Source organism: Myodes glareolus, chromosome 14, assembly GCF_982192425.1.
Source record: "Myodes glareolus chromosome 14, mMyoGla1.1, whole genome shotgun sequence".
NCBI lineage: Eukaryota > Metazoa > Chordata > Mammalia > Rodentia > Cricetidae > Myodes > Myodes glareolus.
This window is the reverse complement of record NC_142039.1, coordinates 16,238,970-16,257,359: the sequence shown is the minus strand read 5'-3', so window position 1 is coordinate 16,257,359 and position 18,390 is coordinate 16,238,970. Positions and strand designations below refer to the sequence as shown.

Genomic DNA, 18,390 nt, shown 5'->3' with positions numbered 1-18,390 from the left:
CCTTCCTGAAAAATAGTGGCTGTCACCTAATTTCTTAAGGGCCTGAAGAAAATCAGAAGTGGAGGAAAAGCAAATTTCCTGCTATTTCCTCCTCCCGCACTTTTGGCGAAGGATGCTCAGATAGGGTCACTGAGGCTGGCCTAGCATTTATTACATAGCTCAGAGCAGTTCTGAGCTCATGTTTCTTCTGCCTCAGCCGCACATGTCCTGAGACTGTAGGGGCGCACCACCACACCCAGCTTCAGGACTCACTGTCTGAGTTAGCACGTTCCATCTCCCTTTCTTCTTCCCTCGGGATGAGATTTCCAATACTAGCCTCCCTGGTTCTCAGGCCTCTAGTCACAACCCAACTTTTCTGGGCTCTAGCTTGGAAGAGACCTATCACAGACTTCTCAGCCTTCAGTCACACAGGCCAGCCGGACACAGTAAAGTGTCCGGTTGTTTCTCTGCAGAGAACCCTGACTAATACGGCGCATAGCACCAAACTGCGGCATGAGGTCGTGTGTAGGTGACCTCCCTGCCTACCTTCTTGTGGTTGCATGGCTGCCAGGCCTCATCACACAACTCACAATGACTATATGGAGCTGTGTCTGGGCACGGATAAGACCTGCAGACTTGGAGAGCTCCTCTCTGCCAGCCCTCTGCCAGGTCTTCAGCAGTCAAGTCATGTCATGCCAGTCTCACGATCCACAGAAGTACATTGCCGTTCCCATGGGACTCTCACTGTGCCTTCGCGGCCCTGGGGTTCCTCATGCTATGTATACACCTTCGACGGCATACATCACGGTCCTACGGAACCGTTCTTTCCAAGTTTGCTACACACTGCCAAGATGATAAGTCTACGCACGTTTCTGCAAGGTTGAAAGAGACAGTCCTCCCTTGTCCCTGTTTTAATGCTCTTGGTCATGCGAGCACACGCGTTACATCTTCAGCAGCCAAAGTGAGAGATAAGGAAGGGAGTTCCGTGAGTCTGAGGCTAATATTTATGTTGGTTTCTCGTCTTGTGGGACTAGATCCTGCCTTTTGTTTCTCCCACCTACAGATGAAATGACATCACAGGTTCATTAACAAAGCTCTTTGAAGCTCATTACTATAGACAATTTATTTCAGTATCAACAAGAGTGATAGCATTTGGACCTACGAGGCCAATGAGGTCCAAGAATAATTAAACTATGCCTATGTGAAGCTCCTGGATCAAGGCAGATGTAAGAAAGCTAGATGAGACCTTTCAACACACATACAACAGGGGCTTTTCTGTTTCCAGTCTTCCCCCCTCTCTCACCTTTCCCCTCCTTTCTTCTTCGACTTTTGAAACAAGATCTCATGTAGTCCACACCGGCCTCAACTTACTACTGAGCTGAGGATGACCTCGAACTCCTGACCCTCTGGCCTTCAGCTGCCAGTTCTGAGACTCCAGGAGTGCACCACCACACCTGGCTCCGGCTGTCCTTTTCTGTCACTATTGGCGGCTCTGGCTGCACACACACAAGCACCAGACTCGACGGGTTTAGAAAGTCACCAACCAAAAGCAATTTTCTGTTCCTCGGTCATGGGTCCAGTCAGTCGCAGCTAATAAAAAGTCATCATAGAAATCCCCTTGGAGAAATGGGCATGCCACTTCCCTCTTGTCCTAGGAAGCATAATTCATTTCATCTGTGGATGGAGACCTTGGGGCATAGGGGCTCAGTGAGACTGAATGTGATCAACACTGAGGCTGAGCACAATTTAATTGTGGGATTACAAAGGGTGGAAAGTTACACGGTTTGATTGTGAGATTTGCAACGACACACCTGCCCTTCTGAGCAGTAACATTTAGGTTCTCCTGCCCACAGCAAATAAATACCAGCGACTCTTCTGAGTAGTAGAATGGAAGTTCCTTAGGAGCTCATTAAAAGAAAAGTTAAATAAAAAACTTTCTAATTTTCTTTGTACCTTTAGGACCTGTAAATTTGTGAGTGTAAATTTCCAAACACTGAAATTTAAAATAACATTAAATATGCTACGTAAATATAGCATTGGATACCTAAATTAAAAATAAAACTTAAAAAAAGACATCAATTTATAATTTAACTTTTGTAGGGAGATTAATGCAATGACTCTTTCTTAAAAATCATTTATTTTGCCAGGCAGTGGTGGTGCACACCTTTAATCCCAGCACTCAGGAGGCAGACGCAGGTGGATCTCTGTGAGTTTGAAGCCAGACTGGTAACAGAGCTAGTTCCAAGACAATCAAGGTTCAAGGCTACACAAAGAGAAACTATTATGTATTTGGTATGTGCTTGCCTGAATGTGCACCATATGTGTTCAGGAGCCCATAGAGGTCAACAAAGTGCACTGGCTCACTTGGAACTGGGGTTACTGGAGGTGGTCAATTACCAAGTGGGTGCTGGGAACCAAAACCGGGTCCTCTGCAAGAGTAGTAAGTGCTCTTAACTGCCAAGCCATCTCTCCATGACTAGTTTTTAAACTTTTATTCTCTCTCCCTGTCTCTCTCTCTCCTTCCTTCCTTCCTTCCTTCCTTCCTTCCTTCCTTCCTTCCTTCCTTCCTTCTCTCCTTCCTTCCTTCCTTCCTCCCTCCCTCCCTCCCTCCCTCCCTCTGTCCCTCCCTCCCTCTGTCCCTCCCTCTTTACCTCTCTCCCCCTTTCTCTCCCTCCCCTCTCTCTCCTCTTTCTGGCCTCATATTTGCTAGTAGCTGAGAATGACCCTGAGCTTCTTCTGCTCCTGCCTCTAACTCCTGAATGCTGAAACTGCCTTGGTTTATGTGACACTGAGAATGTGACCCTTGGGTTTTGGTCATACTAGGTCAACACTAAGTTTAAGTTTTGAGACCGGGTTTCATCTGTTTAACAGCCCTAGCTTCCTGGAACTCACTTTGTAGACCAGGCTGGCCTCAAACTCACAGAGATCCATATGCCTCTGCCTTTGTGTGCTGGGATTAAAGGCGTACACCACCATGTCTGGTGGTTCAAACTAATTTTTGACAGTGATTTCAGTTGTCAGTGCAGAACTCAGAAGGCAGGATTCACCTCACAGCCTGGCTGTGGAAGATCGCAAGAGTCCATGTTTATCAAATCTCTCCTGTCTGTCATGTGTGACAGGTGGGCTGCCTCCTACAGGGTGACTAGGTGACCTCCCCAGCTGTCATAAGAGGTCCCATTCAAAGAGGGAGGAGAGCATAGGAGCAAGGGTTGGCAGGACAATTCCTCTGGCTTGCAAGTCTTTTCTCAGGGAACATAGCATCTCAATGGAACTGTCCTTGGAACTGGGCATATAATCTTAGAACATGTTTCTTCATCTCCTGCACATAAATTTCCCCCCACTGTCCCCCTGTCACCGGAGGCAGTAAAAATGTAAGTGCTGTTGGACCGCACAGGCTGTCAGCAAGTCCACACTGCAAGTGTGCAGTCACAGCCCTGCTCGCAAACAGTTAACCTTCTGCAAGTTAGGGAGATTATGACTGTTTTCCTCTGAAATTACAAGGGTGTAGAGACAAATTTACTATACTTGTGCCTTCTCACTCCTGGGGAAGGAAGGGAGGAAGGGAGAGAGTGATGGAGGAGGGTTACTTTCATTGGTTAATAAAAAAACTGCCTTGGCCTTTTTGATAGGCCAGTCCTTAGGTGGGTGGAGTAGACAGAACAGAATTGTGGGAGAAAGAAAGCAGAGGCAGTCAGTCACCATGACTCTCCTTTCCAGGACAGGCGCAGGTTAGAATCCTCCTGGTAAGCCACCACCTCATGGTGCTACACAGATTATTAGAAATGGGTTAGATCAATATGTAAGAGTTAGCCAATAAGAGGCTACAGATAATGGGCCAGGCAGTGTTTAAAAGAATACAGTTTTCATGTAATTATTTCGGGTAAAGCTAGCCGGGCGGGAATGCAGCCCACTGCTCCTACTACAGAGTGGCACCCAACGTGGTAACTAAATCCACTTAAAAACCTGAGAGAGCTTAAAAATAAGGTAAAGAGAGTTTAACACAGATTTTGCTGTTTGCTAGGGCGTGCTGTAGAGAGATTTCCTGTTTCAGCATCAGTGGTAGAAAAAAAAGCTGCGCCATTTTAAACTCTGGCTTCCTGGGTCCTGCTGCCGGTGCAAACTCCGGCTATGGAGCGTTTCTGGGCCCGGACATTTGTGTGCCTGCTTGAGGTCGGGAGGAAAATACTCTGAGACCATGCATGCTCTCCAGACCTGGGCAGACTGTGGGACCAGGCTTAGGCAGACGGGAGAGCATGGCGGATTTCTGCCGCCATACAGAAAGATGTTTACAGGCTGTGCAGTGCTCTGTGCGTCGGATTTGGCTGTAACTTGGATGAAGAGAGTTTCTGTGCTGCACGCTCAGTCTCAGAATTAAACTGCTGAGTGCGGCTCCAATGTGGACCTGCTGTGTGTTTGGAACTGTGAGGGACTCTGAGGCTGGAGTGGCTCTGGCTCCACTTGGCCATGCTAAACTGTGCTGACCTCAGGGAGGAACGATCGTAATTATCATAATAAAAGCGCAGTTAAGGTTTAAACTGGGCAGGAAATAGGCGGTACCATATTGCCTCTACATGGTGCAACTTAAGTTTTTAAGAACTGCTTAGCATATTAAGAAGTGCTCCTGGATACTAAAAGTATTACAGATTCACAATAGGACAGATTCAGACATACAAGACCTATAAATGGGTCACAATGTTGGATGACTGTACGTAGGCTTGGGAGAGAGAAGAAAAAGAATATAGAGAATAAAGTTAATGCCTTAAAAAAAAGGGTAAAGTCTTTAAAGAGACAAAGTACAGATAGTTATAGATTAAAAGAAATAAAGGAAAATAAGCTACGTAAAAATGGAAAATTCACAGAGAGTCTGGATTATGTACATTGTGTTTTCTTTAAAATTTTTGATTGTGAAGGAGCTAAGTACAGAGAGACATTTCATTATATGTGCTGCCAAGCTAAACCAGAATGGATATCATAAGGGTATAATGACTTCCAAATTTGGGTCTAAGGATATGATGCTTTGGAGAGGGTCTTTTTTTTTTTCACAGAGGATGAGACCCTATGGATTGTTTCTATCTCAGTATGGTATGATAGACCACGCCCTCCTGAAAGATTGCTGTGAACACCCTCAAAAAATTACTTTGCTCAACTGCCGACTGAAATGAATCTAGCACACAGGTTATACCATAAAAGACTAATTAACAGCGCCCCCATACAGCAGGAAGAAGTTTGGAGAGAAATAACTACGTCCACATTTCCAAATATTGTTTATAAATGTTCTTTTACATTTAAAGGGGGATATGATATAGATATGAATAATTTCCTTTGATATGGATTTTAAAGTCAATTTTGTTATATGTATATGTATTCTACTCTTGATTAAGGTATTGTGATTGTGTAGTTCATTTAAAAATGTAATGTATAGTTAGGAAATATAGGTTGTTAATGGATAATCATCAATAATAGTCAAGCTTGTAGTCATGTTAGTTAGATTTTCTAGATATATAGAGATATATTTCAGTTTGATAGGCATTCTTCATATCTTTCAAAGACTACAGAATATGGCATTTTAAATGTTTTACTAACTTAGGGCTTTTCAGGACAATGAGACACGTCTGCTCCTGGCAGCACCAGCTACTTCAAGAGGAAGGTGGGCATCGAAGAGGCTCCTTAAGGAGTTTGATAGCCATGTGGGCAAGAAACTGTTCTTGCCATGTTTATGCAAGGACTGTTGCATAAACTGGACATGAAGAACCTGCAGAGAGAGGAATGCTGAACTTGCCTAAAGGTAAGATGGTCTTTCAGGGTTCCTGATTCATGAAAGAGTCTGCGAGACATTCTACAGGATACAGAAGAAAATGACTGAACTGTCTTTAAAATTTCATGCTTCATGGAAATGTCTGCTGGATACTATGGGCCTCTAGGCCGAAGATGGATGCCCCAATGGTACAAAAGAACTTTGGGTGACTGTCCAGGCAGTGAGATGTCTCTGTCATTTCTAGAGTTTTGGAACTTGCTTATTTCTTGTTTACTTAGGTAATATTATATCCTTCTGGAGTCTTTGATGGAGTTGAAGAATGGTTAGTTATAGTTATAGTTATAGTTATAGTTTTCCTTAGTTATGATAAAAGATAAAATAGATATAAATATTGTAACTATGATTCTTGCTTGATAACTGTTTTGTTGTATGTAATTTTACTATGTTAAAGTTAAAGCGTTTCTTTTTTGTTTAAACAGAAAAAGGGGAAATGATGGAGGAGGGTTAACTGTCTATGTGTTACTTTCATTGGTTAATAAAAAAACTGCCTTGGCCTTTTTGATAGGCCAGCCCTTAGGTGGGTGGAGTAGACAGAACAGAATTGTGGGAGAAAGAAAACAGAGGCAGTCAGTCGCCATGACTCTCCTTTCCAGGACAGGCGCAGGTTAGAATCCTCCTGGTAAGCCACCACCTCGTGGTGCTACACAGATTATTAGAAATGGGTTAGATCAATATGTAAGAGTTAGCCAATAAGAGGCTACAGATAATGGGCCAGGCAGTGTTTTAAAGAATACAGTTTTCGTGTAATTATTTCGGGTAAAGCTAGCCGGGCAGGAATGCAGCCCACCGCTCCTACTACAAGAGAGGGAGGCAGGCAGGCAGGAAGGAAAACTGTGTTTGAAGCTTGAGAAAAATAACTAAACTACCTTTCCCGCCTCCTGCTGAAGGAGAGCTGAGAAGCAGCTCTTCTGGATGGATGGAAGTTGCAACAAAAACAAGTTTGTACTCCAAACGAGGCCACTTTTTCTCCTAAGCCCTAGAAATGGGCATGTTCCAGGTAGAAACGGGAGTGTATGTCCCTCACCCAAACACTGACATTCAGATCCCCATGGACATAGTGACTTGCCATTGGACCCCTTCCTCAGTGTCACCGAGACACTATTTTGACCCATGTATTCAGAACATCCCATTAGCTTTTCATGGCTCCCTTGTACTCGGGAATGGACAGACCAGGATCCCCTGCAACAAGCAAGGCCACCTAAAGTAGACAGCAGCTGAGGATGACAATGGAAGCTGACATCTGGCCTCCACCCCTGGCCCCACACAGACATACACACATACATACATGCACACATACACGCACACATCCACACACAGCAAGAGAGACCAGGGTGGGGGTTGGTTGAGAGGCTGGGGATGGAGGTGGGGATGTATCCTACAGAAAAGGCAGAGGTAGAAAAAGGATGAACTAAGAAGCAGAGAGGAAGTTGAGCACGCACTGTAATTAATGTAATCAAAATGATAAGAGATAGTATATTCCTAAGGTACAATTTTTAAATTAACAATTGAGTGTAAATGTGGATACCAGGAGTCTTTCAATAGCAAATTTTTTTTTTATTTGTGTATATGTGTGTATCTCATGCATGTGCCCGTGGAGGTCAGTAGAGGTCACTGAATCCCCTGGAGCTGGGGTTACAGGCAGTTGTGAGCTGCCTGATATGGCTGATGGGAACCAAATGGAGACCTTTCCAGGAACAAAAAGCACTTTTAACTACTGACCATCTTTCCAAACCCTAAAATATGATATTTTAAAAGAAAGAGTTCGGAAATGCAAAGGTAGTCTTAGAAGCAATGTAGTGTGTGTGTGTGTGTGTGTGTGTGTGTGTGTTAAGGTTAAAAATCAAAAGAAGTGATGGAAGGCAGTGCTGACAAAAACTTCCCAGAAAGTAGAATAAGAAGCCAGAAATGGAAAAGGGGACACACACCTGCCCTAGCTTCCAATTTAAAGTATTTCCAAGAAGAGAGGATGGAGATAAAAGAGAAGATAACATAGAAATAATTCAGAAAGAATTGATTTATGAGTCGCCAGAATAAAAGCATCTACCCAGAACGTCCTCAGCAAGTGTATCTACAAAGATCAGCTCTCCTGAGATGTTAGATCAAGAGGAGCGCAGAGGAAAGCCCCAAAGATCCAGCTGCTGGGAGATGGCACAGGGGTGGCACATGCAGCGGACAGGACAGTGGGCATTTCTAGACCAGCACCTGGTAAAGAAGCTGTCATTCTGCATCCCTATATCTAATCCAGCTTCTAAGTAGGTATGACGGGGGAGGGGATAAAGACATTTTCAGACATACAAGGTTCCAAATATTTTACTTTATGGTGTCCTTTCTCTAGATTTACTTGAGAATCTTGTCCAGGAAAACAGTACCCCCCCTCAATCCCTCAAAAATGGTGTAAAACCAACCAACCAAACAAAGCAGGACTCAGAAGACAAATGATGCAATTCAGAGCAGGGGTGGGGAAAGACCCAGACAGGAGAGCAGCCTCCCACGAAGAGAGTAGCAAAGCTGGCCAAGTTCATGGAACAGAAGGGCAGAGGGTTCCAAGAGGGACTTCTCAGGAAAACCAATAGCAGCAGCAGCCACCAACTCAAAGCAGAGAGCTGAGGAACTGCTGCCACATTGGAACCCAATACTAAAATATATCTGGGAACCCGTGGGAGCTCTGAGAAAAAAAAAACAAAAAACAAGGATACATAGAAACTAAACAAAGGAAAACAAGGTAACAAATTCCTTTAGGTAAAACCACCCATTGTTTAAAAAAAAAGGAATCAAAGCCATGGGACAATGCCCCGATGAGTCCTGTCATGCCAATGACTATTATGGCTTCCACCCAGCAGTACGATATTGCCCTGAGAAAACTAGGGAAGGGAGTGTGTGGGTGCTACAGAGAACACCCCGATTCCGCCTATCTTATGGAGAGTTGAATAAACTGAGAGGTGTCAAACCAAGGAAGAACTGGACCATGTATTTAGAATTAAAGAGGCAAATAGTAGAGAGAAGAACAAAGTGACCCCGAAGGGTAGGATTTGCATAGCAGAAGAGATGGGTGCGCTTGCATGACATGCCTCTGAGAACCGTTTGACTTCAGCTGTTTGATTACAGTATGTGCACATGTGTGAACAGGTGTGGAGATCAGAGGACAACTCACGGGCTTTTTGCTTCCAGTCTGTGTCCTGAGGGTCACACTCAGGCCACCAGTCTTGGCCACAAACACCTTGACTGAGCCATCTCACTGCCCCACCCCCATTTCCCTTTTAAATTGTCTTCTGTTACTCAGATAGTAATAATACGCCCCCCTTCTTTGTGCTGGGTTGGGGATTGAGCCCAGGGTCTCTCAGACATTCCTGACTGAGTTACAGTCCGATTAAATCAAGGCCTGACTTTTTAAAATGTTTTAAAATATTGTTGTTGTTGTTTTTAATTTTGTATGTGTGAGTCTTTTACCTGCATGTATGTATGTGTACCATATGCATACACGGTGCCCAGGGTGGTCAGAAGAGGGCATGAGATCTGAAACTGGAGTTAAAGACTGTTGTGAGCCACTATGTGGGTGCTGGAAATCAAACTCTTAATTGTTGAGCCATCTCTCCTGTTCCCTGTCAAAAACAGATCTTAATATTTTGAAATGTGAATGGAAATAGGTCTGTTAAAAAAGCAGGGGGTAAATAACTTATTTCACCTGGACAGCTTAGCTCTAAAACACGGTAGGAGTTGAGTTTGGTGGTGCAGGCCTGTAATTCCAGCTTTTCAGGGGGCAAAGACAGCAGAATTTAAGTTCAAGGATAGCTTGAACTACACAGTGCATTTAAAGCTAGCCTGGATAACGGAGTGAGACATTTTGTCAAAACAAACAGTAGAGAGAGCCTGGATACAGCCCGGCGGTAGAGTGCATTCCTAAGATATGTAAAGCCCTGTGCTCAACCTGGAGTCCACAAAATGCAAGCAAGCAAGAGGAAAGAAAAACCCTGGAAGAGTCGTCTCCAAGAAATAGCAAGGGGTCTGATATCAATGTTTGGGGCGGCAACAATGTGACAAGTTACTAATTAAGTCACCCTGCCTTCTGTCTCAGTATACACCTGGGGCCATGGAGGTGGCCCAGGAAACGGTAGTCAAGAAAAATGTATGAGAATCCAAGTGGCTTGATCAAGTGCGTGGCACGGCGCTAAGTACTTTCCATGCCTTGTCAGAAGGTGTGGGTCGGATCTTGCAGTATCTTTGTTTAGTCAAAAAGGAAAACGAAGCTTGGAGACAGTTTGTGGAAGACACTCAGATTTATCTGGTAGGAACCCAAGGCTGTTGCAGCAAAACCTAAATATCTACAACCGTGAGGACTTCTGTTATTGTTACATGCTGTTGCATGTGGCTAATAGGGCACACTGCTGTCTGGTCACTTCCGGTGCTTCTGAGCAACAGCTTCCTCCTTGGCAAAGTTTCACCGTCCTCAGAAGTTTACAAGGCTCAAAATGTATCCAAACAAACCTGTTAGTAAAACCTGTCAGTGTTTGCAAAAGAAAATATTTAGATGACCGAGCTAAACAGGGTAGAGATTCTGTCTACATGAGCTTTGAGGACTCATCCCTGATCACTTGTGGTCACTTTTGTGACCATGTTCCAGAAAGAATTTTAAGAAGAGAGAGCTTGGCTCTGAAATGTTTCCCACTTTCCGTTTGGCAAGCAAGCCAATGCTGGGGTCACCTGGACTTTAAATGTGGCCAGCACTAGAGGCCACCTGCACCTCCTCTTGGGAAATTTGTAATATTTACTTCTGAGGACTTAATCTCCTCGATTACCGCAAGCTCAGCACGTACACGGGACCAAGAGGAACCAAGCTACTCCAGGAAACAGCTGCCTTCCCCTTTATGCACGTGTGCACCAGGCACTAATTTAATTGGTCTGAGTGTCCTTACTAAAAGCTCAGGGATAGCCCTTTACTTTAGCTCAAGTCTGCCCCCTTTTGGGCAGTGCTCAGGTTGTTTTTTTAAAATTATCATTTCTCAACTTTTTAAAAAAAGCGCTTGCCCATTCATTTAAGAAACCCCTCAGGTGCCCCCATGGTTTGTAAGGTATCTGGATAGTATTATTCTTTCCACCTCATAATGAGAAAACTAGGGATTAGAGGGAGGAAGGAATTTGAAAGCACCTGGAACTAAATTAACGCTTTCTTTTTTTCCCCAGCAGTCAACAAAAACAAAGTTTTCTCATCTGCAGGCTCCGGGTTTCAGCCCGGTATATGTCCCGGGTCACCAGCTACCGCCAAGTGAGGTCTCTCTGCGAGCTGAACCTGGTTTCCACCAGACCCTGCACCGTGATGAATGGTGGCATTATCTCTGGCAGTTCAGGTAAAGAGCTCCCCCGAGGAAAAGCTGCAGCTGCTACTGGATTTCTGCCCTGTTGCTTTCAAGTGTGGTAAGTTACTACCGTGCTCCCAACCAGAGATCTGAACCAGAAAGCCACATGCCACGAGTTCTCCTTGGAATTTTCCGAACGCATCCAGGGGACTCACATTTGAAGTTCTCTGGATACAATGTGCAAAGAGTGTGCCCTTCATGAACATAGCATGGCCATGGCTGAACTCTGTGATTGGAATTAGGTTCCCCTTGACCAACAGAGTGACTCTGCTATTCAGTAGATATGTCACTCTCCCCGTGACTCCTCTTCCCCACAGAAGAGAGATGGTGGTGGTGGGATCCAGGCAATTCCCATTAAGCTCCAAGGCTGTGCTTCATGTGAGCTTCAGAGGATGACTGTATGAAGGAAGTGCTGTCAACCTGACACACCCAGAGTCACCCGGGAAGGGTCTCAGCGAGGGACTGACTGTCTAGGTCAGGTTGTCTATGGACGATTGTCTTAGTTAAGTTAACTGACATGGGGAGGCTCAGTCCACTGCTGGTGGTGTCACTCCCTAGGCGGGGAGGACTGAACTGTATTTGAGTGCAGACAGAGAACCAAGCACAAGCAAGCAAGTGCACATCCTTTCCTCTCTGCTCTAGACTGCGGCTCTGATGTGACTAGTTGTTTGCTTTGACCTCTCTACCAGGAGGAACACTTCTGTAAAGCCAAAACAGTGGCAGGATAGGAGGAAGTCAAGCTGTTTAGCTGGTGGCTTTCCTTGCATGCAATTTCTCATTTATTTGTAGCAATGAATTTATAAATGACTTTCCCTAATCAATAGAACTGCCTTGTGGGCAACATTTTGATATTTTTGATTCCATCAGGAAGCTGAACAGGGAGAGCACATTCGTACCTTGTAGATGCAGGACTTGGCGTTCAGGAAGAAGAGCTCGATGGTGGCGTTGTCCTTCAGGTAGGAGATGCTTTCTATATAGAATCTGCAAGAGAAACACCATGTGTGAGGCCCAGGGGACAGGAGAAGAACCGCTGCACTGAGCTGCGTAGTTTCAGAGGATTGCCGTTCCTGTGCTGAATGAAGAAGAGACAAAGGGGCCGCCGGTCTTTCTGCTGCTACCTTCTTTGAGGGTGCACCATTTTTACACCCATGTGTACAGCCAAATTTCTGAACATACATTCAAGGCCAATAAACACATGAGAGTACATTCCAGCTATCACTAAGCACTTGGAAAACGCAAATCAAAAGCCAAATGGGATATTGACATACACAATTCTAAGATTCTAAGATTCCTGTTTTTCTATATAGTGAAGTCATCTTCATTATATTACAGATATAGAATTGGAATTGGAGGGAGAGCTCACCAGCAAAGAGTGTTTATTTTTCTTGCTAGATGTCCTGGGTTTAGTTCCCAGCACCCATTTCAGAAGGCTCACAATTGCCTCTTACTCCATTTCCAGAAAGCCCAGTACCCTCTGGTCTCTGTGGGCACCTGGATATATGCGGTGCACACAAATTCATGCAGGTGCACATGCGTACACATAAGTAAATCTGAAAACAAAGTCTTATAACCCATGTAGGAGCTTCTGCAGTGTAACAACAGTCCTACCCCTAAGGACAAAGCAGTTCTAACTATTAAGTTATTATGATAATAATAAGATACAGGGCATATTGAATTGATAAATTATAATGCTTTTTTGGCAGTGACTGTAGTGTATGTATTACTACATATATTTGCAGTGTACATGTATACGTGTCTACATGCATACGAGGTCAAAGGACAAAAGAATGTAGTTTCTTAGGAACTGTCCACATTTAAAAACAAACAAACATGGTCTCTCACTGGGCTGGAGCTCACCAAATAGGCTACGGTGGTCAGACAGTGAGCCCCTTCTGCCCCTCCAGCCCTAGTGATGGGCTTATAAGCATGGGCACCTGTGCCTCGCTTCACGTGGGTTCTGGGGAGCAAACTCAGATCCTTGTGTTTGGGTGGGAGCACTTCGTTGACTGAACTGTTTCACCAACTCTCAGCATTGATGTAAAACTCAAAGCAAAAATCTTTAAAATACACACCCAAGAGAAAAACGTGTGTGTGAGCCTAACAAATACTAACAAACAAGTACTATACATCTGAGGTTTTCATGTTTTTGGTTTTTCCAATAATGGCACATGGAATAACTACACAAAGTTTTCATGGAAATAAACCCAAACTCATTGTGGCAAAAAAGAATGATCCATAGGCATATGAAAATGAGGATGGGACAATAGACAGCCTTAGAGCTGGGCCAGACCAGATTGCTCCAGCTATAAAAGGAAAACCGATGCAGAAGGACTTCAGGTCCTTCCATCCACTCTTCTCTCCAAGCTTTCTGGAACCAAGCCTCTACAGACAACTGGAGCATGGGTACCGCAGATGTGGGTACCGCAGACCAGGGTACTGCAGATGTGTGTACCGCAGGTCTGGGTACCCACACCACAGACGTGGGTACCGCAGACGTGGGTACCACAGACGTGGGTCTGTAGACCTGGGACCGCAGACCTGGGTACCACAGACGTGGGTACCGCAGACCTGGGCACCGCAGACGTGGGTACCGCAGACATGGGACCACAGACCTGGATACCGTAGACCTGGATACTGCAAACATGGGTACCGCAGACTGATACTCAGACTCCTCTGACCATCTACTTTCTTTTCCCTTACCCAGTTTCCAATTTTTCATTCTGCTACTTTTCTTCGTGTTACTTTTTAGTCCTCATCACTGTTGAGCTAGACTTTTAACAGAGACGTTGTTCTGTTCAATGGAGCAGCAGGCGGTGATCACACGGCTCTTCCAAGCACTTACTATGGTGCTTCCCTGAGGGTCACAAAGTGTGACCTCATTTCAGCACATCCCATGGCTGGGGTAAGTGCTCTTGAGGCTGTGACATTCATGCATATTCAGCCAAGTGAGAACGGAATTCCTATCAGAGGGAGCGAAGGGATTTCTCTCAAGATGAAGCATGCTGACAGTATTTAAGTTTACATTAAACGTGCCCTTACACACCAGTTCAGAGTTTATTAAATTCTTTAATCAGATGATGTGCCTATTCAGTCTAAGGACCAGTGCATTGAGGGTAGAGCAATTTCAGATGACAAATGACTGAACGGCTGGGTGTTGGAGTAAAACCCAGACTAGACTAGGAAGGCATGGGCTGTGTGGGGCTTAGGAAATAAGCAGACAGGAGGATGCAGAGGGTGAACTGGACAAAAGAAGAAGAAAGTGCCATTCAGCACCACGACACACTCTGATAGGGACTCCGGGGAGGAAGTCAAGGACCGGGGATCTAATCTCAGCTCTGTGTGACTTAGGACATGCCACATAACTGTACTGAGATTCTCTTTCTTCAATTGTAAAAAGGAGGGAGTGCTGAGAGGAGGGGAAGGAATGGAAGGAGGAGAAAGAGGAAGAGCAGAGTGGGACTCAGTGGATCTCCATGTAAGAAATCTTTTTATGTTTAGATACTGGGAATAAATTTTAACTAAAATATGCATCACCCCTGCCACTGCCTCCTCCACTGCTGCTGCTGCAGCAGCAATCCAAAACTGGATTTAGTGTACACACCTGTAACCCCAGCTATGGGAGTTCAAAGCAGAAAGAAAGGGGGTTCACATCCATCCTTAGCTACATGGCAAGAGTTTGATGCCAGTCTAGGCTACACAAAACCTTGTCTCAATAAACAAAACAGCAAAAAAACCCTCCTTATGTTCAATGGACCCAGGCTAGGCAGGCCACGCTCACAGCCCTCTTGCCCAGACACTAAGTGAATGATGTTGTCAAATGTGTGAAGAGCCTGCTGTGGTGACTGCGGTGCAGAATCAGGGACATGTGCTAGTGACCCTGGTGTCATGTGTCCCTCAGAGAAGCGCAGGTTGCCTCCATCAATAGACAATGGCAGTTTGCCACAAAGTCAGAGTTGCGAAATTCCAAAGGATTAAAAACTGGTCCTCACTTGTGAAGCCTGTGAGAGGGGGGTGGTTGATCTCTAGCTGCCCTGTCCCTAAAGCACCTTTCTGCAGCTTTGGGAGCAGGTGTTTTAGATTGTGGGGCCCTGAGGTCATAGGTTGTACAATGGTCTCCGGAGCATGTGTAGTACTTTAGGAAGGGAAACCTGAAACACAGTGGCAGATTTTACATCTTGAAGGAAACTATGTTGAATGATTTGATTTTAAAGTCTAGGTATTCATCCTTTAATTATGTGTGTGCGCATGTGCACGTGCGAGCACTCACAGGCATGGATGTGGAACTCAGAGTACTTCCACAGTCAATTTTCTCCTACAGTGTAGGTCCTGGGGATTGAACTCAGGTCACCATGCTTGGCAGCAGATGGCCCACTGAGCTATCTCTTTTAGTTTATTAATTTTTAATTAAAAATTATATGTGAGCCGGGTGGCAGTGGTGCATGCTTTTAATCCTAGCACTTGGGAAGCAGAGACAGGTGGATCTTAGTGAGTCTGAGACCAGCCTGATCTACAGAGTGAGTTCCAGGATGGTCAGAACAGTCAGACAGAGAAATCCTGTCTCGAAACCTCCCCTTCCCTCCAAAAAACATTGTGTGTGATGTGTATGTGTGTGTGTGCATGCACACCTGACATGGTGCACACTTGGAAGTCAGAGGACGCCGTGGGAGGTGGTTCCCAGTCTCATCATTTATAAAGACTCCTTGGCAAGGGCAGTGAGAATAACAGTGAGTGGGAAGAGGGAAGAGGGAAACCGGGGGAAAAAAGAATAAGCGTGATAAAGAGGGAGATGCTTGGAGGAGTAAGCTATTTCAGACTCTGCACATTTAGACTCCAAATTATTACACAGTGGAAAGGTCACTGCTTTATCCTGCTCCTGCTTATCCCCCACCAGAGCTGCTCTCCTGGATGCTCTTCATGCTCCCCACTCTCAGCCCCCCGTTTTCTTCAGGAGAATATTGTACGAGACTCCAACACCCTACTTCTGCCTCCCGTGCTGTAATAATGGAGAAATAAATGAGGCGGTAACATTGTCGAATCTGGAGTCTACATCCGATCTTATACATCTCTACAATCTGGCAGGAGAGTCCGAGGAGGCTGCAGAAATAACAAGCATATTCTGGGATGGAAGGGGAAAAAAAATTCTCCTTTTGACAGAAATTGGAAAGAAGTCTCCTGTTAACCTTTATCACCAAGACAACAGCTTGGAAGATCCTGGAAGCTCTGGATCTGTCATGCTTTTGTTCATAACCTTGGACATTTAATTCACCCTGAACTTTCTATTTGTGCTAAAGCGACATGCTTGGATAAAAACAGACCTGAGACATCTCCATTCACACCCTGGGCAGGCAGCAGGCCGAGGAGATTTCTGGGGAAATGGGAACAGTTGATGGTTTGCATGAAAAGTTAAAATTATTATTTTTTTCTTTCAAAAAAAAAATTGGATTGGTTCCTTGCTTTTATGAGCATCTGGTTTGTGGTCCTCTGTGGCAGTAGGTGGCGCTGTTGCTTCTTTCTAACTGCCCTTATAAGGAAGGGACCACTTCCCAGTTTACAAAGAACGGTCTAGGTTCCTAGGGGATCCCAGGGAAATCAAAGATGGATCCTCCATTGCAAGGGTCTGTGAGGCAAACCCAAAGTCTGTTCTGTTCTAACTGCATCTTTGCAATGCATAAATGTCTGGCTCCAAAGTCAGCCAATTCATAGTAAGTCAGAGCTAGTGATTCATGACAATCATGACTGACAGGCCTGAAGCCACGCCTCCACCGCCTCTGTTGACTCTCACAGGCTGCCACCATCTCTCCTCTCACGTCCCCTGCTCTTCTGCCCAGAGACATATTCAAGATGACATGGGAAAGTCCCTCGGTTTGAAAATAATCAGAATCAGAATCATTCGAATAGCCAACCCCAAGCCTGCTTACCCAGCCCATCAGCTGCATTCCCTAGAAACCATAATTCCCTCCCCACTCTGCCCCCTTGCCCTCCTAGGTGCCCCTGCCTACATAGTTCCAAGTATTATTACACCTTCTCTTGGGGGCTGTCACACGCTATTTTTCAATGCTTGATCTGTTGGCTTTATCCTACTTGAATAACAATATAAACAGCTATGTGTAAATGCATATGTGTGCCACGTGTGTGTGTGGAGTCAGAGGGATGCAGTTGTTCCTCTCCTTCCATCACGTGGGTTGCAGGGCTAGAACTCACGTCTTCAGGTCCAAAGGAAACCCCATTTCCCCAGATTCTGGTGGTCAGACAAAAGCCATCATCCCTCAGGAGCGTGTGAAGCTGGTTCCCTCTACCAAAGGAGCAACTCCCTTATCACTGGCTCTAGAAAGGACAAGTGGCCATCAGTGGTACCCTTCAGCATTCCAAAGTGCATGCTGGCTTCCAGACTCTCTCAGTATTACAAGTACCTGTTACACAGTTCAGAGTCCATGCTGGCATCCCGACTTTTCTCAGCTCCCTGCTACCCACTCCCTCCCCGGATCCCCCCCCCCAAAAAAAAACCACTAAAAAACCCAGAACACACAACAAAACAAAAATATTCACTTCAACTCATGGCCTTCCTTCCCATGGCTACTCATTTCTCCTTATACTCCTGTTATCTCTCTCTCTCTCTCTCTCTTTCTCTCTCTTTTTCTCTTTCCTCCTCCTCCTCCTCCTCCTCCTCCTCCTCCTCCTCCTCCTCTTCCCCCTCCTCCTTCTTTTTCTCTTTATCGCTTACTCTTCCCTATCCCTCATGGTCAAGTCCAGTCTGCTGGCCATGTTCAATACACCACTCACTTTCTCTCTCTGCTCCACACTCTCCCAGACGCCTCTGGCTATTTTCTTCCTCACACCTGCAATGAAAACCTTCTCCTCAACCAACCACACCTTGGAGCGGCGGTGTTTTCAGTTTATACAGCAGCCTTACCCCCGAGCCATCTCTCCAGCCCACTAAGTGTATATCCACAGATAAGTTACCTCCCACATTCAACTGAAATAAATCTCAGTGCTTCTTTCTGAGCTGGAAGCAACCGTTCTCCAAGCTGAAGTCAAAGCCAGCCAAGATATCTGTAAGAGCCATGTCACGCCCACAATAGCTCAAAGGAGCCACTGCTCGGAGTATTTTATCCCAGTCTGAGGTAGGGGTCTGGGCCCCATGTTCATCAGTTGGAAGGCTGTGCATCAGGACCTGCAGCCTTGGCGGGGGGGTCACACCCCTTCTCTATAGCTCCTGGAAGCTTCTGAAGGCAACACATGGGCTGT

General features: G+C 45.3%; 1 protein-coding gene across 6 annotated transcripts in view; it reads right to left on the bottom strand.

The window, feature by feature from the left end:
• Frmd4a (FERM domain containing 4A) overlaps positions 1 to 18,390 on the bottom strand; it is a 601,861-nt gene that overhangs the window by 105,200 nt on the left and 478,271 nt on the right. For all 6 annotated transcript variants that reach the window (XM_087896367.1, XM_087896368.1, XM_087896365.1 and 3 more), the window contains one exon: positions 12,042 to 12,126. In XM_087896367.1, coding sequence (XP_087752493.1) covers positions 12,042 to 12,126 — 85 coding nt within the window. The remainder of the gene's footprint in view (positions 1 to 12,041; positions 12,127 to 18,390) is intronic.